The sequence below is a fragment of the Mycteria americana genome, chromosome 2 (genome assembly GCF_035582795.1).
Source record: "Mycteria americana isolate JAX WOST 10 ecotype Jacksonville Zoo and Gardens chromosome 2, USCA_MyAme_1.0, whole genome shotgun sequence".
Taxonomy (NCBI): domain Eukaryota; kingdom Metazoa; phylum Chordata; class Aves; order Ciconiiformes; family Ciconiidae; genus Mycteria; species Mycteria americana.
In genome coordinates this window covers 138,788,724-138,809,873 of record NC_134366.1, presented here as the reverse complement: position 1 = coordinate 138,809,873, position 21,150 = coordinate 138,788,724, and the positions used below count along the sequence as shown (strand labels likewise).

The 21,150-nt window shown below is 41.0% G+C and overlaps 1 protein-coding gene across 1 annotated transcript; it reads left to right on the top strand.

The window, feature by feature from the left end:
• The first annotated feature begins 1,984 nt into the window (after positions 1-1,984).
• Positions 1,985-19,027, top strand: TRAM1 (translocation associated membrane protein 1). Its single transcript, XM_075494804.1, has 11 exons — positions 1,985-2,249; positions 5,353-5,416; positions 6,007-6,128; positions 6,330-6,446; positions 7,360-7,418; positions 7,835-7,919; positions 12,432-12,502; positions 12,592-12,696; positions 13,300-13,443; positions 14,418-14,575; positions 17,849-19,027. Exons 1-11 carry the CDS (start codon positions 2,127-2,129, stop codon positions 17,920-17,922), a joined length of 1,122 nt encoding a protein of 373 aa, XP_075350919.1. The 5' UTR covers positions 1,985-2,126; the 3' UTR covers positions 17,923-19,027.
• Positions 19,028-21,150: the final 2,123 nt, after the last annotated feature.

The window sequence follows — 21,150 nt, the reverse complement described above, 5'->3', positions numbered from 1 at the left end:
CCACTTTGCCTAAAGAGCCATGAGAAACATCATGTGGCAGAAGAGGGAGCTCCAATAAAAGAACAGTGTGGAAGCTATTCAGGTGAGGCAACAGGTTGCCTTGTTTTCTGTTTCAGTATAGCAGTTTACACTATATCGTCAGGACGAACACAAGAACAAGTTGAAACCAAGGAGCTCTGTGCCTGTATGAGAGGACTTCTAGCCAGACACCCGAGGCACTTGCTGATTATAGCTTGAGAAAAGGATGTCTTGTCCCAGTTACGTCCTGTTTGTTCTGTAGAGATGAGATGACCTGATTTCTTTTAAGGCTGAGGTGGGAAATAGATGCAAGCCTACGTTGCAAAAAGGATTCTGATTTTTATCGCAACCCAATGTAGTTCACAGGTGCAATATGTTACATCCATGACTACATGGCATGCGATCAGGGATATACTTCCACATTGTTGTCATTGAAATAATAAGTTGTTCTTACTTTAGAGTTACAAAATACTTGTGTGGCCAGGGGTTGAGGAGATTTCTAAGATATAAACATCTTGGGACTGAAATATGAATGCTTGTTCTGTTTAGACTTTTATATTTTAAAAAAATCTCCAGCTGCAAAGGGAAACATTTCTGTAATCTTTTCTGTATTTTTAAGTACCCCACATCATCTCCAGATACCAAGTATCCCTGTCTCCTGATTTAATAAATTCTGAGCATCTTCACAGCTGATGAAGGTGTCTCACAGTTGAAAAACCGGGTCATACACTAATCAGTCTGCTCCATGAGTCACTCCCTGCTCCGTGTAGTAGGAAGAAGCCAACCTATTTTAACAGTTCATACAATGCATTTGGTGCACACTCTCCATTCTGGCAAGGCAAAGCCGTACCGAATAGTTGCATTTTAACCTCTTACCCTGTATTTGTTAGCTGCTGACAGCAAAAGCTGTTGTGAGAATGCTAAACTTCAGCCATAAATTACTCCTTTTCTTCATCTTTCTCCCCCTATATCCATTGGGAGTATCTGTCAGGCAGAAGCTTTAATAAACAAGAGTAGCATGAATTGGGGGGGTGGGGGGGGGGGTGTTGAAGGACAGCTCAATTCGGCCTGGATGTTTTCTGCATCAGTGTTGATTTCTCAGACCTCTTCGTTCATCTGTTTTAGCCTGGTAACAGCCCTCTGTGATTGGGCACCTCTAGCCTCCCTTTTAATGTCTCTTCCTTCTATACTTCCCCATCAGCTTTTCTTCCCTTCTGCTTTCATGTACTGGATTCCTTGCTACTGTTACTTGGATAACGTATGTTATTTCTGGCTATGCAGTAGAATGCAAGCAGGCGGGATGGTAGGAGCCTGCTGCCAGCGCAGTGAAAGCTGCACCTGGCGGCTGCGCCTCAGCCGTAACCGTACCGAGCGCAGGGAGCGCGGCTGCCTAATGGCATCCTTGGGGTGCCCGCCTTCCAGCTGGCGGAGGTCTGACAGCGGAACTCAGCCAGAGCCCTAGCGGGAGGAGAAAGAAATCCAAGGTGAACCTGGATGGCGGGGGTGGCGGGGGGGAGCGGAGTCTGGCCCGGCTCTGCGGGCACACACCGCAGCGGGGGCAGCCCGCCCTGACCGGCCGCTGCCCGCGAGGGCGCGGGCCCCGCTAGCCCCGGAGCGCGGCCGCCTGCTCCGCGACCCCGGCGGGACCCACGGCCATTTTCTGTCGCCGCGGCCTCGGTGGGAGAGGGGAGCTGGGCGGGTGCCCAACGCGGGCTCCGGGCTACCGCCAGCGAGTAAGCCGGCCGGCGCTGCCGGGCACGGCACGGCTCGGCTCCGCCGGCAGGCCCCGGCCCGCGCCGCCGCCCGGGGCGGCCTCCCGCGGGCGGGGAGGCGCCGGCCGCGCCGCCGTTGGTCGGTTTGAACCGCCGGGCGCTGCCCCTCGCCGCCCCCGGGGCGGGCGGAGGCGCCCCGCCGGCCGGCAGGGGCGCTGCTGGCGGCGGCCGACGGCGGGGGCTGCTCCCTGCGGCCGGGGCGGGGTGAGGCGAAGCGGCGGCTGCCATTCCTCGGCTGCGCGGCCGCCTCCTCCCCCTCCGCCTCTTCCTGGCCGCGGCGAGAGGAGCTGTGCTGGCAGCGGGGAGGCGGCGGCGGCGCCCAGCTCCCTGCCCGCCATGGCGATCCGCAAGAAGAGCAACAAGAACCCGCCGGTGCTGAGCCACGAGTTCATCGTGCAGAACCATGCGGACATCGTGTCCTGCCTGGCCATGATCTTCCTGCTGGGGCTCATGTTCGAGGTGAGGCGGCACCGGCGCCCCCGCCCCGGGGGCTTCGTCCCGCTTCTCCCGCCTCCGCCGGGGGCTCTCGGCGCTGGGCGGGGAGGGCGCGGGGGTCCCGATGCGCCAGGGGAGGCCGGGCGGGTGGGCGGCGGGTCGCTGCAGCTGCCCCTCGGCCAGCGCGGGCACCTCCCGGCGCACCTGCCCGCCAGCCCACGCCCTCCCCGGGCCGCCCGGCCCTCCCGCCCCCGCTGTGCGCGGGGAGAGGAGCCGACCCCTCGCCCCGCTGCACGGCCGGAGGAGCCAACGCGGGCGCCCTCCCCGCGGCTCATGCTCGCTTCCCCGGGCCCGGCCCCTCGGGGAACGCCCTCTTCCCCGTCTCGGCCCGGAGAAGCGCAGCCCGTGGCTGCCGCCGGGACCCGGCTCCCGTCTCCACTCGCCGCCCGAGAGCGGAGGCCGTGTCCCACCGCCCCCTCCCGCAGCGCGGCGCCGCCGCGAGGGGACGGGGCGAGGGGAGGCGCGTTTCCTCCCGCGGCGGCGGGGAGTTCCTGCTGGCGGCGGGGTTACGTGGCAGTCGGAGCGCGGCGGCCGGGGGAGGAGTGTGCGGCCGCGCTCGCACCGCGGCGGGGGGGTGAGGGGGGCGAGGCCCAGCCGCGACAGGCGATTCCCCGCTCTTTGTGTGCGCGGCCCAGCTGGGCCCCGCCGGCACTACAGCTCCCGGCAGGCCGCGCGGCGGGGAAGGGAAACAAACGGTGGCGCGTGCCACAGCCGCCGCGCGGGTGCGCGCCGCCCCCCCCTTGGCGCGCAGCGCGTTCCCCTGGCACCCCCGCGGAGCCCGGGGCCGCGCGTCGCCTGCCGGGGCTCCCCGAGCCACAGGCGGTCTGAGGAGCCGTTAGCCCACGGGGGGGTCGATCCGGCTGTCTCGGCGGGTGCCGAAGTTACCTCCCGCCTGGAGGTGGGGCCGGCTGCGGCCGGGTTTGACAGCGGTCGCAGGGAGCTCGGCCTCGGGCCTGGCTGAGGGCCGGCCCCGCCAGGCGCTGCGTTTGGGCCCCCGTGTTGGATGCAGTAATTGAAGCTCTCCCTATAAATGACGTGAAAAGTTAGTAAACTCTGGTGGACGGGTGCGTGGGGACAAGAAAACCTTGAGCTTGGCTGCTGACCTACAGGGTGCCTTTTTGGTTCTTCTCGGTTACCTTCTGGGAGAACTGAAAAGGCAGTTTACCTGTGTGACTTCCAAAATGTTCTCAGTTGTGTCCCGTCATAGTAAGACACTTCTATTTTTGCTGGCTAAATGTTTCTGGCTTTTCAGAATTTTAGCCATTTGTTTAGAGTTGTGGGCTTTTTATTATATGGATGGTTTTCAGAATCATTTTATCCAGCTGTTGATACTGCTCAGCACTAGAGGCCAGTGGAGTTAGGAAAAAAAAAATATATGGAAAGAAAAAACAGGGCAGACCAAGAAAGCTGTTATGTTTGGGTTTGCTATCAAAAATCACCAAGACAGTCCTTATATGGTGGTTTTCTGGGGATTGAGGTTAAAGAGATGGACTTAAGCTATTACCTTTTATGTCAACTTCTGGCTCACTGTATTTACAATATTACTGGTAGGGTTGGAAGTTTTGAGGAGATTGGATGTGCTGAAGTCTTTTGATTCTAGTTTTTTTTAATCCAGGTTGTTTTCTACCCCAGCGTAAAACGGCCATATGCCTTTGTTGGTACAGATGTGGTATGGCTGAGAAGATTGTTGCAATTTCTTAAACGCTTTGATATAGGTCTTGGAAATCACCTGCTGTGGTTAATGTTGGTATGGTAAGGTGTTTATACTGCCTGACTTGTGCAACTGAATTAGGACTTTGTGAGTAGCTGACAGAGCCTTCAAAGGGCAGTTCAGAATTGACTAACATTTTGAATTGTCCTCTGAAGGCTCCCTTGATGAATAGGGAGCTCTAGGCAACTTCACTAATTCAGGCAAACTAGTTGGGATTCCCTGAAGTTACATGGAGTGAACGGTCCACTCTATATTCAGGGATTCCTAGAAAATCTAGGGCTTGTTTACAAAGTGCTAGTTTAAAAAACAAATAAATCTTATTTCTTGTGAATTATAATAAATGCTGGTAGTAACCTAATCATTCTCTTCAGATACTCAAAGTATCTTTCCAAGATTCATAAAGGAGTTTGGGTTTTTGTTTTTTGTCAGTCCTATAAATGCAACAAGGATGCTAGGTTTTTACAGCAATGAGAAGCGATCGGATCATAAATATTGTAAAGCATGGTTATTTTTCCCTCTCTGTTAAGACATGTTGATTCATGTTGGGATTCAACAAAGATGTGTTAAAGTTGAAAATTAATTTATGCTTATTGACAGATAAGAACTTGTGCTCCTGCTTATTTATTGGGTTTTTTATAGTATCACCACCACCCAAAAAAAAAAAAGCCTTCAGAACAAACTCCCCCCCCGCCCTTTTATTCATTCTGCTTTATCTTATTGTCCATCATAAAGGCGTAGTACCACTGCTGCTAAATTTAATTTATTTTGTTTTACACTTCTTGCTAAAGGATCCCCAGGGTCAAAAGAATGCTAATTGTATTGAGTTGGTATGCAGCTGGTCTGAAATGGTTCTCCATTCTTTATGCATTTTCTCCTTTCCAGTCCACATTTTCCAAATCACCCACAGATTTATGAATATGATATTGACCTTCAAATTTTGTCAAATTAAAAAGTAGTTTTAAATGAAGTTTATTCTCAGCCACTGCTGCATGCATCCTGGTCTAGGGATTATATCGTATTGTACATTCTGTTAATGTAATAATATGGTATGGACTGGAGAAAGAATTGCAGCATATGTTTTCGTTTTAATGTTGTAGAAAAGGCTATTTGTAAGTAGCATTTTCGAGGATATTTCATTCAGGAGATTGGGTGTTCTGTAAACAAACCCACAGAGATCACGCGATGTGTTCTGCCTTTGGGAAGTCAGGTGAAGTAGTGTGATAATGTGAGTTGATCAGGTTTATGGGAGGGGATAAACGTGCTGGGGAAGGGTGCTAAAACTATGCGCACATGTTTTCAGTTTAATATAGTTTATTTCAGTGAGAATTCATAGCACTTTGGTTTTTTCTCTTTCAGATTACAGCAAAAGCAGCTGTCATTTTTGTTACAGTTCAGTATAATGTTACCATTCCTGCCACAGGTATGTATCTTGCAGGAGGTTAGTTATGAGACAGTGTATTCAGACATTATTAGTATGCTGTAGTTTCTAGACTGAGGATAAGTGAATTTGTCAATTTTAATAGATAATAAGTAATTTTCAAGGACTTCACTTTATTTTTAGTAAAACTCCCTTTTAATTAATTAGGTTAGGAACAATGTATCTGTTCTGCTGGATTCATCATTAGTGCTTAAACACCATCTGACTGGTAGATAAATTCAGATTAATTCTTACTCTGGTTTTGCATGTGACAATTGTTACTAGTCAAAGCGGGGTGATAGTTCAACGTAATTTTATAGTCCCCTTTCAATGCATTTGGGTAAGCTTCCTTAGTGCGCTTAAGTTTTCATTTTTATAGTATATCTTTCCAGAACCAAGTTTAGTTTGTGATGTGATGGAGAAGATGACTGTAAACAATCTAGTGACTTAGCTTATGATAGCAGTTTAATTTGACTTCTCTTTGTTCAGCTGACTACAAACTACTTCTGTCTGAAAGGTTTCACTGCGAGAAACAAACTTATTAGCCACTAAACTGTATTGGTGCCTAACAGTTAATTCTATTTGTCTTTTAGAAGAACAATCTGCAGAAACAATCTCTCTCTATCACTATGGCATCAAAGACTTGGCGACAATTTTCTTTTACATGCTTGTAGCAATAATCGTACATGCTATAATTCAGGAGTATGTACTGGATGTAAGTACAAAATATTAATTCCTTTCATCAAGATAATTGTCAGGTTTTAATTAGACTTCAAGCCTATTAAGTTAAAAGTAAACTTTAGCATTAACCTTTTAACTGTTAAAACATACATTGAAACTTCTAGGTGTTCTAATGCAGTTAACAGGTAAATGTTAAGTACTACAGCATATAAATAACAACGGACTTTCGTTTCAGAAAATTAACAGGAAAATGCACTTTTCAAAAACAAAGCATAGCAAGTTCAATGAGTCTGGGCAACTTAGTGCATTCTACCTTTTCTCCTGTGTTTGGGGAACAAGTATTCTTGTCTCTGTAAGTATGATTTCTCTTCTGTTTGTATTATGAGATTTCAAAAACTTCACTTATGATAAATAAGTTGTCAGCTTATGTTTCTGGTTTTAGCTGGTTTTAATATTAAAGTGGGGACAAGTTTAGGGATTCTGTGTAGGTTGTAGTCATCACTGAGTATATATCACTGAGTATATCACTGAGTCCAATAGTGTTACTGTTGCTCAGTCAGAGTTAATTTGATTTACTGTCAACTGAATAAGGTAAAACTTTTAAACTCTATTATGGTACTTAATTCTCTGTAGTTTTTCTGTGTTGGCTTATTAGCATAAATTAAATGTTAAAAAAGCATCATACATAGCATTTTGGCAGCCTAGGGAATGGGTATATGGACAGATTGCTGTAGGCTCAGGTGAGTGTGTGCTTTTAGATGTCATACTCCTTGCTAGTGGCTGTATGTGTATAAGCTTAGTTTAAAAAAGGGGAAGAGTAGGTTGTTGGGTTTTTTTTTTTTCTTCCTTAACATAATGGCTCCTGAAGAAACTTTCCTTAGTTATGCTCAATACTTGTCAGCAGTTTATAAGGGAAGGCTTATGGCTGTAGTGATGCTGAAATAACCTCCATCTCATAGGACACACTATCTTGAATGAACACTTGGTTTGTTTGGTTCCTTTTTATTTTTCTAAGCCAATACAGCTGTCGTTTGGTTTTTGTGGTTGTTTTTCTTTGTTTTGGTTTGGTTTTGTTTTTGTAAAAGGAAATACATTGATCTGCAGCTTTTAGTTGTGTGTGTAGATGTGTGCATGTTTGTATGTACACACATGCATATATATAAATAAATAAATAAATACAAATACATACATTATGTATGTTCATTATTTCTGACTAGGAAGTAGCATCTTTGAAGGTTTATTGGTTTTTTGTTTGTTTGTTTTAGGAGAACTATATATCAGATCCAACCTCTCTGTGGAGGGACTATCCGCACACTCTGATTCCGTAAGACCTCTTCCTTAGACCTCTTCCTTAGAGGATTGTTGGGGAGAGGAGGGAGTGTTTTAAACTTCTGGTGTGTCACATACAATCTGTGTAGAATAAATAGTCTGTAAAACTACATTAGTCACTAATGTGTTTTTGCTCGTATTTATGGAGGAACTTGATTCTCTGTCAGTTTGTAGCATACAGAGTTCTCTTTCTATGGGCTGTTATTTAAAGAATTAAGTTTTTGCAAGCTCTATTTATCTTAATGATTTTGGTTTTTTAAAAAAAACTTACTTTTGAATTGGCTGGCTTGAAGGATCTATATTTTTCTTTCTTTAGAGACAGTGAATAAACATGTTCACTAGAAAGTTTCTGAAATGTTTTAAGTTCATTAATAAAAAGTAATATTCTTCAATTCTTGCTGTATTGTACAGGTTTCAAATGAAGTTTTTCTACATCTTACAGTTGGCATACTGGTTTCATGCTTTTCCGGAATTGTACTTCCAGAAAACTAAAAAAGTAAGTTCAAAATGTAAATTGAAAGAACTCCAAACAAAGCAGCTCAAACAGTGGAATAGTTAATTTCTTTTGGACTTCCAGAGTAATGTGTTACCCTAGATTTCCTACCCTGTTCTTATTTTTGTTACCCATTTTTCCTGATGGAATTTTGGGTGCTCAGATGTCCATGTGAGAAGGTAGGTTTTTTCTTTTCAGTTAAATCCTGTATTTCTAGCTGCAGTAAAATCGCTGTATATCTGTTGTGTAAATAAAAATTAAAAATTACTAGTGTTTCTCATCTACTAAAAGAATTTTCCCTTGAGCAAATGAATGTGAGATTTTCTTTTCAAACTCTTGTTTTGTTTTTGTTTGTTTGTTTCTTGTAATTAGTAGTCTGGTCTAAATTCCAATGATGGAATTTAGAATTGCTTCATGAATCATGATACAGGTGTAGAATATAAGCAGTGAATAATTTGATAAATCCAAGAAATATTGAACTCTGGGATTTGATTTAAATAACTACTGTCCTCAGCAGAAGTTCTGGTTAGTTGCATATTGAGATTTTCAATGCTCAATTTTTAACATCCTTTTCCCCCTAAGAGTTTTCTCTGTTGGGGTTCTTAAAACACTGAGTTTACTGTAGATTCTTTGTAGCACGCTTTTTGCCTTCCTGGACCAATTTAAGTCCTCTCTTTGCGTGTTTTTTTGCTCAGGCTCATTTTGTATATGCAGTTTCCTTTTTAAACTTTTAAGTTTTAAACTCTTCAACATGGCTTCACCAAGGGCAAATCATGCTTGACTAATTTAGTGGCCTTCTATGGTGGAGTGACTGCATCAGTGGATGAGGGAAGAGCTACTGATGTCATCTACCTGAACTTCTGCTAAGGCTTTTGATATGGTCCCCCACAGCATTCTTACCTCTAAATTGGAGATAGATGGATTTGGCAGATGGACTGTTAGATGGATAAGGAATTGGCTGGATGGCTGCTTCCAAAGAATTAGTCAGTGGCTCAATGTCCAAGTGGAAACCAGTAACAAGTGGTGTTCTTCAAGGGTCAGTACTGGGACCAACGCTATTTAATATCTTCATCAGTGACATAGACAGTGGGATCGAGTGCACCCTCGGCAAGTTTGCAGATGAGACTAAGCGAGTGGTGCGGTTGATTTGCTTGAGGAAAGGGATGCTGTCCAGAGGGACCTTGACAGGCTTGAGGAGTGGGCCTGTGTGAACCTCATGAAGTTCTACGAGGCCAAGCGCACGGTCCTGCATCTGGGTCATGGGAATCCCCAACATGAATACAGGCTGGGGGATGAAGGGATTGAGAGCAGCCCTGCAGAGAAGGACTTGGGGGTACTGGGGGATGAAAAATTGGGCATGAGCCAGCAATGTGCACTTGCAGCCCAGAAAGCCAGTTGTATCCTGGGCTGCGTAAAAAGAAGTGTGGCTAGCAGGTTGAGGGAGGTGATTCTCCCCCTCTGCTCTGGTGAGACCCCAGCTGGAGTACTGCATCCGGACCTGGGGTCCCCAGCACAAGACAGACATGGACCTGTTAGACCAGGTCCAGAGGAGGGCCACAAAAATGATCACCTCTGCTATGAAGAAAGGCTGAAAGAGTGAGGGTTGTTCAGCCTGAAGAAGAGGGGGCTCTGGGAAGACCTTATTCCAGCCTTTCAATATTTGAAGGGGGCTTATAAGAAAGATGGAGAAAGACTTTTTATCAGGGCCTGTAGTGACAGGACAAGGAGCAATGATTTTAATCTGAAAGAAGGTAGATTTAGATTAGGTAGGAATAAATTCTTTACAATAAGGGTGGTGAGACACTGGAACAGGTTGCCCAGAGAAGTTGTGGACGCCCCTTCATTGGAAGTGTTCAAGGTTGGAGAGGGCTTTAAGCAGCCTGATCTAGTGAAAGATGTCCCTGCCCATGCCAGGAGGGCTTGGACTAGATGATCTATAAAGGTCCTTTCCAACCCAAACCATTCTGTGATTCTGTTGTTGCTCTGTGTCTCTGCTGCCAGAGTTCTACTTTATTCAAGAAAATGAAACATACATGTTACATAACCCTAGGTCTTTGTTCAAGAGGCTAGAAGAGCCTTGGGAAAATAGTAATGAGATGCTTTGTTTTCATGCTGATCAGACGCAGTATAAACACCAATGTTTTGCAGATACGCTGCAGGTGATGTTCCCATATTGTGCTAGTGGTATCTCTTGAATTTGACTTCATATCAAAATGTGGAGTCTTTTAACATAACTTCAAGAAAGCTGTCACAAGTGGCAGAAGTGCTGTATATTGAATAGTCATGTTTTTACTGGGTCACTGCCTGGAATTTTGGCCGCTGTCTTTTGCATTAAGTTTTAAGAGTGATCGTTCATTTGTTTTAGCAAGTTCATACCAAATATTTCTTTCACCACCGTTTAACCTCTACTATCTTGGCTTCTTTGCCTTATTCCTTCTCTTGAAGGAACTGGCTTCTTTTACTCAGGTCTAGTTGTCTGTACTACTGATGCAGACAAGAAAATAAGTTTTTAACTCAGCTTTCTGTATAGTAGCATATACCTCTACCTGCGTTATTCCAGTAGGCCTTCAGTCTCTGTCTAAGCAGGCAGCATGGGCTATTTAAATGTTACCTCGTTCTGAAGATAAAGTGCAAAAGGCTGGTCCTGGTAGTACTTTGAGAAACTGAGCATTTGTACTGAATGTTCACTAACTTGTCTGAAAGAACTCGTTTTTTGTTTTCTTTCAGATCATTTAGAGTAGGTCTTTTTCTATCTGTTTTCTGGCTCTTTGTGTATGTGCGTGGTGTTTGCTGTTGTCACAAGTGTTTGATTCTGTGCTTTTGTTGGCTTTGAGGTGGAGTATTGCATAACATAGCATAGGTCTTTATAGCATAGCATGGCAAGATTAAATTTTTAGGCCTTTTTTTTTAATTACATGTATACAAGACAAAGCTGGAGCCCCTTGCTTGAAGTTTAGGGAATCTTACCAAAAAGTAGGAGTTTCTTAAGCACAACTGAATGTACTCTGCATGCCACTTCAAGTCAGATTTTTATTGTGATCTAGCATCCTTTAGCAATTCTGTTCACAGATGGCACCTTTGCTTTCTGTGTGCTGTGTGTCTATACTTGAATTAATGTCTCTTCCTCTTTATTATATCATCTCCATGAAGTGTTCAATTGAACGGGGTTGGCTAAAACCTAACTTGAAGTGTGACTATCACAGAATTGCATCGGTTGGAAAAGACCTTTAAGATCATCGAGTCCAACTGTAAACCTAACACTACCAAGACCACCACTATACCATGTCCCTAAACACCTCATCCAAATGTCTTTTAAATACCTCCAGGGATGGTGACTCAACCACTTCCCTGGGCAGCCTGTTCCAATGCTTGATAACCCTTTCAGTGAAGAAAAATTTCCTAATATCCAATCTAAACCTCCCGTGGTGCAACTTGAGGCCATTTCCTCTTGTCCTATCACTTGTTACTTGGGAGAAGAGACTGACCCCCACCTCTCTACAACCTCCTTTCAGGTAGTTGTAGAGAGCGATAAGGTCTCCCCTCAGTCTCCTTTTCTCCAGGCTAAACAACCCCAGTTCCCTCAGCCGCTCCTCATAAGACTTGTGCTCTAGACCCTTCACCAGCTTCGTTGCCCTTCTCTGGACACGCTCCAGCCCCTCAATGTCTCTCTTGTAGTGAGGGGCCCAAAACTGAACACAGTATTCGAGGTGCGGCTTCACCAGTGCTGAGTACAGGGGCACGATCACTTCCCTAGTCCTGCTGGCCACGCTATTTTTGATACAAGCCAGGATGCCATTGGCCTTCTTGGCCAACTGGGCACACTGCTGGCTCATATTCAGCCAGCTGTCAACCAACACCCCCAGGTCCTTCTCTGTCAGGCAGCTTTCCAGCCACTCTTCCCCAAGTCTGTAGCATTGCATGGGGTTGCGGTGGCCCAAGTGCACTATGTGGCTTATCATGACTGGTTAATAACATTGTTCTCTGTATTTGCCAGCAGCAGCGTGCCAGAATCTTGGATGATCTTGAATTTCTAAAATAGATGTCAACACTTGGAAACCTTTTCATTTTGGTTCATAGACTGTTATTTTATTTCTGTAGCAATCTGACAGAATCTGACGGGCAGCAAACATGCGGAACTGTAGGAAGTTACCTGATGATACAGTAATACATACCAAATAAGTATGGAATAGCTAGTACAAATTCACAGTAGTCATATCAAATAAAAATGGGCCCTTTCAAAAAGCACGGTTTTGATGTTTGATGCGCTTCCTCACAATAGCGTATGTCTAAGATACCAAATGTTATTGGTAAGTAAGCAATAATTTGTGTGGAATTAGATTATATAGACTGAGTAATTCAGAGCCAGAACAGGCCACATTAAGGTAGCTGATAAACCAAGAAGAATTTTCAAGACTAGGGAATAGTTTGTAATAATATAACATTGTAATAATATGACATTGTACAATATTGTATAACGATGTGCATAATGCATAATTACTTTTTTCTTCCTAATAGGAAGATATCTTTCGCCAGATTGTCTACATTGGACTTTATCTCTTTCATATTGCTGGAGCCTATCTGCTGAAGTAAGTCAACTGTAAGTTTTTGCTGGCTTCATTCGCTGTCTTAAACATGTAACAAAATGTCTGAATGTTTGTTTTATTTGTTTTGATAGTCTGACCCATCTTGGACTTGTTCTTCTGGTATTGCATTACTTCGTTGAATTTCTTTTCCACATATCCCGCCTTTTCTACTTCAGTGATGAAAGATACCAGAAAGGGTAAGTAGTCTTTATCTTTTAAATTAATGTAATTTCTGTCTCAAAGCTTTGTACATTTAACCAGAAACCAAAATTACAAGGAAGTTCAAGCAGTGTTTCCTTAGAAGCCACACTTCTCCAGAGTAGTTTTAGTATTTTTATCTCTAGAACAACTATTTTTTTTTTTTTTACCTTATTCGCCTATTTAAGTAAATGTTAGTAGCGGTATAAAATGAAATAAAATCTTACACTATGTACTAATATTAAAAAAAAAAAAAAATTTGTAGAGAAAGGAACAGCATAGGTTGCTAATACAGCCAGTTCTATGGGAACTAAAAACATGCTTATGTTCCAATAGTAACAGGAAGCACTTTCCTTTGAGTTGAAATTAGTTTTCAGAACATACTTTCGGTTTGTAGAAACAGATTGCGAGGCAGGGCTTTTCTTGCTTTTTGTCTTCTAGTCTTGTATTTCTGTACTCATAGGATAGGTTCAAAATAATGAGTTTAGGTAAATTCTTAAATTTCAAACGAATTCACATGGTGAAGAGTAAGCGTTTGCATTGATAGTACTTGTGTTGTGAATGGAAAATTCATTTAGTGTTTGTGATGGTTTTCTTTGTAGATTTTCGCTGTGGGCAGTTCTTTTTGTTTTGGGAAGGCTTCTCACCTTGATTCTCTCGGTCCTCACTTTTGGCTTTGGACTGGCAAGAGCAGAAGATCAGCAGCTGAATTTCAGTACTGGAAACTTTAATATCCTGGCTGTTAGGTATAGTAAACTTGAAACGGTTCTTAAGCATGAGCTGTAAACCTGTGTTAAATACACAATATAAACGGTATAGTATTAATGCTAGAAATTCTGAATGGTTAGGTGATTTCATGCAACTGATAGGATCAGTGGGAATAATTTCTGTAACAGATTTGTAAGGCACACTGATATGAATTGAAGAATTTAAGTCCACAGCTGAGAAATCTGTAACTCATTTTTTTTGTCAGAAAAAACAGAATTAAAAGGAATATCCAACTACAGACATTACTTTATCAAATGTTTTAGAGTTAGTGAATTGAAATCTAGATATAATTGCAGTGAGTTTATCTATAGAGGTCAAGGCATTATGCCCAGGGCATCTTTGGTCCTGTTTGAAGATTCCTGCCTCTTTCTCTGCTTTTATTATGACTCCTATGCTGCTGAATGATGCAGAATGTTCAGCCAACCACCTGGCCTTTTTTATGAATTAAATCCAGAAAAGGAAGTTATTAAAACATTGACAATGTCAGCAGAATTGATATTGCAGAATTGATACTCGGAACTGCAAGACTCTCTTAAACCATTTTCAGCTGTTACTACCTGGTACCTTGAGGGTAATACTGAGAAATGAGAAAGCAAGAAAGAAATCTAGTGCTTCTCAGTTTTGATGTAGGGGCAAAGACTTCACTCTCACTGTATATCTAGTTTTGTTCAGCTGTGCTAGGCCCAGTCACCCTGTATGAGCTAACTCTTGCACGGCTTAGAAAATAGATGTTACGGGGTGGGGGGGGGGGGAACCACCACAAAAAAAGCCACACCTTGAGCCCTTACAAATTCATGTTATCTAGAAGGAATCACTCTAACGTGTTTGCGGAACCTGAGTAAAAAGGCAGTTTGACATACAAAAACCTATCTGAGGTGGTGTTCTATCTTCCTTCTCTATTTCAAAATGAGATAAACTTACTGATAAACCTTTACCTCTGTTTTGTTTCTAGAATCAGTGTGCTGGCCTCCATCTGCATGGCTCAAGCATTTATGATGTGGAAGTTCATTAATTTCCAGCTTCGGAGGTGGAGAGAGCATTCTTCTCAGCCTCAGTCAGTGAAAAAGAAGTTCGTAACAGCTAAAGGAAAGACCTCCAGAAAAGAAAGAGGTTTGTATTTTCATTTTCCTGTTGCCTTGACTTCTCAAAAACAACTTTAGGTAATGGAGAGCCTTTTTATAAATATAATTGCTAAAGAAACATCTTATGTTTCACTTGCAAGTGAGATGACTCAGTTACAGAAACAGTATTGGTGAATATTGTTGTGGGTTGTTTTGTTGTGGGTTTTTTTATTATTAAAAAAAGTCACTATATATTAATTGCTTGATTTTTTTTCTTTCTAATTGACTGAATGAAGGAATTACTATTTCTTTAGTTGATGCAACATGAGATTTTTATTATGCCTGATTTTATTACTTGAGCAAAATGTGTCATGCTTATGTTTTGTTCCCTTATAAAAAGGGAACAGACACATTTTTAGATCTGTTCGCATAATCAGTTACTTCCAATTTTTCCTTGCAATTAATTTCAAGATTGTTTTTCATTGCCACTAAACTTTGAGGTTTTAGGGCAAGGGGTTTGATGATCCAGTGAATAAGCTTGTACTGGACTGTTTTTACTAGAAATAGAATTTTGGTACTTTTTTTAAGGGGAGGTAATAACTACTTACCTACTCTAAACCTGTGTGGAAGCATTTGGAAACGAACTAATGACTCCAGGTTTGACTTTTTGATTGTGTCACGCTCTTTTTATGGAAAGGGCATGAAAGATGAACTGAATGCTTTCTCCTCCAAGGAAAATTATGTGTTCCATTAGGGGAAAAAAAAAATCCCCACACTTCAGTATTTCTGTTGCACCAACAGTTAAACTTCTGTGTATTTAATTGCTAGCTTGAATAACTTCTACACTTTTTTCTGAAACTGTTTGAGTCATTTCAAAAGCTTATTTCAGCATGTTACTTTGCTACCAATCATGTATTGCCCACCTGTTCCACTTTTTGATCTATTGAACATAATGTGTGTGAAGACCATTTGCACTGAACGCTAAGATTTGTGGTCAGAGATCAATGCAGTGATTTTTTCTTTTTTTGTTTTTTGTTTTTTTTTTTTTTTTTCCCCCCCCAGGTTTCTTTTTTATTAAAATCATATGCTTTAGAGTATTTCTGTACTCCCCTTTGATGATTTGTAATTATCACAACTTGGCTTTTGTGTGTTGTTGGGGTGTTTTGCTTTCATCAGAAAATCCAGTTGGACTTTTTTTAATTGAGTGAAGGTAGTTTCCTGTGTAGGTGTCTGCTTAGTAAGACACAATGAACATGAAGCTCTGATTATGTTTTTTGTGGAATTAATTTAAATCTTCTATGACAAATATTTTAAAAGCATAAACTTAAATGGCATTTTAATCAGCGAGTCAAAAATGTAGTAGCTTTTTAAAAATCTCTTAAACTATTTCGTTCATGTAATTTGGTGAATTTGCTGGTTTTCACCCAACTTCAGTGGAGACTTGCAAGTGGTAAACGAATAGTGAAAAAGGCAGTTAATTGGACCTGTGGTTTAATTCACAAAATAAATGAGCTATGCCTGTCTTAAAGACTGGGGAATTCTACAGCTTATTTTAAATGGAAAGAAAAGAACTTTAAAATCCGAAAGGTTAGCATTGTTTCAGATTCTTCTGTTTTGAAGATTCCTGTAATGTTACCTGTTCAGAACACTCGCACAGGATGCAGCAAGACAGTGTTTTTGAAAGAATAGTATATGCAATTAAACTGTTTAAAACAGTCTTTTATTTTCTTTTTTTGTGGTTGGATGGATTTTTGGGAGCCAGGGCACAATAAAATGTGTTACTTTTAGACTATGCCAAAAGCAAGAAATGACAGTAGAAAAATCCTACTGGTGATGTAGGTGGGGTACCCAGGCACATGCTGATTCTTGTTCTGTGTTTTATTTTCACTTGTTTTGACTTAACTATTTAAGAAAACATGATTTCAGTTAGCTGGCTTGGGTCTGTCTCGTTGTTTGTAAGCTTCTTGATTTAAGAATAACACAAACTTTTTGAAAAGTACCCAAAGACCACCTTATGTAGACTTAAAATGGTGTGTCGTTTACAATCAAATGTGTTGGACAGACTTTGACTGTTGCTGTGTCACTAATTAGGCCTGTGTGTCATCTCATTCTTATGTATGTTTCTGATTTTATTTTTTTTTTTTTAGTTGCTTGTTTGCGTAAATGGGAGCATTTGGGTGTAGTGGAGTGGGGAGAGAGGGAAATCAACAGTTGTTTTTGTGGATTGGCCACGCTCTGTGGTGATCTGCAACACATATGCAGGTGGAAAACGTTAATTTAACCAGTTATTTGTACAGAAAAACTGCAGCGGTTGCTTGAAGTCAGAAAGATGCTGTAAGTCGGAGCAGCAGTGTTAAGCAGCAAGCATTACAGCTGGCCATGCACTCTGCTTTTCAGATCTGTTTAATAAAATATGGTCACTGTTAGGCAACATCTCTGCTTCCTTGGGTTCTGGTGACACTGAATTAAGGGGATACTCTTAATTCACAATGGTATCATGTTGCTCCATTTTACTGTAAGTTGTGTGCATTATAAATCCATAGATTGTGGGTCATTACTCTAGGCAAACTTTTGCTATCAAGTAGTCACTGTGGTACTTGCATGGATTAAAACTCTTGAGACCTTTAAGTTGGCCCAGAAGTGGGATAGAAGTAGAGAATTGCAGCTTGTAAAACGTTCTTGCTTTCTATTCTTAGATAGGTGCCTGGTCTTGTTCTTGAACTCTTTCCATGTACACATACTCATCTCAAATCTAACTACTTCTGTCCATCTTATCTATGTAAATACCTTCATTGGAACATAAATGAACTCTATATGTTGAAGTATATAGTTAGAAATTGTGTGTGTATGTATATATAAAGATTTCCTATATATACAAAAAGCTTGTAAAGGTAAGTGAGGGCGTGTAATTTTAGCAAGAATTAAAATATTAAATAGGTTGGATAAACAATAAAGACCTATACCATGGAATTGTGTGTATACTGTGTGTCTCCAAAATTTCACAGACAGGTTGAGTATTTTACTTTTTAAGATAATATCTTCTAAAATATTATAGCTGGTCTTGATTTCCAGTCTAGATGTACATAATGCAGACATTTCAGTGTCTGGCCATGTCAGGAAACCGGACTTCATCATAGTAAACTTTAAATTTTGCACTTTGTAAAAGCTTCATTATACTGTTGCATTATGAATGATAATGATGAGGTTTAACAAAGAAGGTACCTCAGAAAATAAGTTAAAAGACCATTTGTATAGGACCTACAAAAATGTAATAAAATACAAAATATCTCGTATTTGAAAAATGTTTTCTTCTTTTTTCTAGAAAACGGAATAAATGGAACAGTGACCTCAAATGGAGCAGACTCGCCTCGTAGCAGGAAGGATAAATCCTCGTAAAACTGGGTTTTATTAAGTTAATTGACTAATGTCCCCAAAGAATCTGCTTTTTACATGGATGGCCCTTCAGCACTAGAGATGTTACGGATTAAAGAAAATACAATTCATGGGTTTTGATTATTGCTGTTGTTTTGAGAAACTTTTTTTAAAAGCCATTTTGACTAAGGAAAAAGGTTTATCTGTCTTCAAATACTTGGGGGGGGAATACAACACTTTTTAAATAACATTGACACTTTTTTAAACATTTATTGTGATGAAATAACTTCACTTAATGAGGATCACTGTTGCAATGTATTATTTCCTTCCAGTTTTTGTAATCTTGGTGATATATACTGTTCTACCAACTTCACTTTTTCCAAGTTCTTCAAGGAGTATTGCAAAATTGAAGTAAAAACTTAGCATGCCTTTTCAGACACTCTGGCTTTTCAGTTAATTACCTTGATTCAAATTTACAGTTCAGATTGGGATTTCGAGACCACACTGATAAACCTCTTTATTTTGTAGTTATTAGCTACACAACGTCTGCTCTAAGAATTGCCCCATATCATTAAAACAAAACTGAACTAATTGGAAAATGTTACAGAGTCTTATTGTTTATTGGTTAGAAATCTCTTACAAGGAACAAAAAACCTTTTTGAGATATAGCTTTAGCACTTGAAAATTAGAAGGGAGTGTGTATGGTCATAGAAAGAGTTGATTTGAGTAGCACTGTTAACTCCTGTCTGTGCTTTTAAAGTGTAGGTATCTTGGAGAATTAGTGTGTGTTGGACCTTCTTTGAAAACTTGTCTGTCTGATTTTAGAGGGTGGAGGTTCTTACAGTGTGTTGTTGTCTTTGTTTTAGGAGGCATTTAATGCTCCATGAAGGGGGAATTTGTTAGATAAATGGATCAAGTTATGAGAAACATTCCTTTATTCTAACTGCTTTGCTTTGTTTCACCTGTTAGGAAATAGTTTGATTTCTCCTATATATTTTTATGAAAAAATATTTAAAAGCTACAACTTCTTAAAACTGATTTATTGTGCCCTTTGCTACAACTGGAAAAATCTTAATTTAAGAATTTTTCCATTATCTGTCTTTTGTAATTGTATTAAATGTGAAGCTCTGTCCAGTTAATTTTCAGTTTAATATGCAGTTAATGTTTCCCTTTTTGTATTGGGTATAATTCAACCCATTTCACTTGAGAATGAGTTAAGAGATTTAATTCAGTCTTAAGAAGAAGTTGCTAAATTGGTCTTTCAAGTTAACCCAAGTATTGGACTGCTTATTGATTGAGAGGAGTAATTATGAGCAATCAAGCTGATAAATAAAATAGCTTTAATTAAAAACTGTTATTATAGTTGAGTTTATACCCAACAAAATAATAAATCTGCATTCTGTATCTTCTACAGGTCAGGTGCTTACTATACAGAATAAATGTTTCTAGTACAAAATCTTCACTACAAGTAACTATCCATTCTTCAATTGTTTAGTGCTATTCCAAGTTATTGCAGTGTAATTTATTATATGTTTCGGCTAATTTCAGTCACAGTTCCCAAGTACTTGCTTCACAGCTCCTCAAGTGGACTTGGCAGACTTGGACTTGCTTAGCTTGAGAACTCTGGGGCAGCATGCCCTGTCATACGCCCAGTCTGCTTCAGTGGAATTAGCTATACCATGTCTTGATTTGAAGAAATAAAACTCCAGTGGTGAAACTGTGAATCTATCTGATCTGACCATGAAACTGGAAAATTGGAACTCAGAAATTTCGAGAGAATTGCATACATTAAATACTTGCTGCACAAAATCATGTTTCATGTCTGATGTTTCTGAAAAGACCTTCATAGATACTGTGTGCCTTGTTCTCAAGTTGTACCTTAAGCCAAAAGGGGCAAATTTTTAAAGTTTCTAGTCTGGTGCTTTGATTCTAAATCAGTTTGCTTGTGATATTTGGTTGTACTGGGGCTGTCAATTATAAAGGGTGGAGGAACAAATTACAAGGGAGCATTTAAGGTGGTACTTGAGATCTTTAAGACTTATTGGAGTCTGAGGGTTGTAATAGTTGTTTCCCTAAGGCAAACTGTTTCTTGTAAACCTCATTCTTTGGCACAGTAGTCTTGAAATGTAAACTTCAGGTTCACTTCCAAACACTTCAAAAGACTATAGTCTTGCCTGTTAATACTGACACTGCTTTTTGTCTCCTTTTGGCCTTATGGACATTCTTGGCCTTTGGACTTTTAAAAAATAGAGTTTGTTTCCACAATGGCTTAATATTCCTCCTTGCCTTATAGGAGTTGTTGCTTTTTGCCAAGTAATAGAGAATAATTTCAGTTGTTCTAGAATTTGGGTAGAGTGTTGAAGGCCAGTATCTTATGTATCTTGTGGCATAACTAAAAATACGTATTTATCATTTTGGATGAGGCAAAAGCAGTGATTTTTAATCTTCTACCTTGGGGTGGAAAGCCCCATGAATTTAGAAGATTTTGAGAGTTCTGTTTCCAGTTTGATATTACTTGTTTTGGCATAAGATTGTTGTTTGCCTGGATAACTTATTTTGAATTGCTTAAAACTGATTTTCAAATGTTATTGCATTTTGGCTCTTTGTTTGTAATCTGGGATTCAGTAAGCTGGAAGAAGATTAGTTGTCTAATCATGTTTTCTTAATTATAGAATCAGGAAAATTAGAAATGGAAATGACTGAAGAGCTCATTATTGTATTCCTATGCCTAATAAAATAATTTTTGCTTAGGCCATAGTAATTTATCCTGGTCAATTACCAGGTCCCACAGAGAGAAGGCTCTGTCCGTGTAGATGGATTTGAATTGAGTAATTCATGCAGACAGGGTAGGTTTGCTGGGTTTGTTTTTTTTCTTAAACCCCTTCCTCCCTGCCCTATCTTGTCAGAACTTTTCAAGGCTTACAACAGATGATTTCAAGCCTTCCCCCCCCCCCCCCCCCCAATATATGTTTGGTTTATGTGCCAGAATCTACTATCAGAACCAGTATTTTACTTTTACTAAGTAATTATATGTAGCTTCAAAGTACAAACAATGAATGCAGAGCAGCTGAAATTAATTTTCAGAGTTTTTGTTTTTATCTGGACACTTTCTCCTCTTGACTAGTTGTGAAGATTGATTTCTCCTGTGTGAATTATTCATGAATGCGGCTCTTTGGAAATAGTGCTTTTTGGGTGATCCCATGCCCAGACTTAGGAATGATCAAGGGATTTGCCGCGCAGAGAAAATGCATA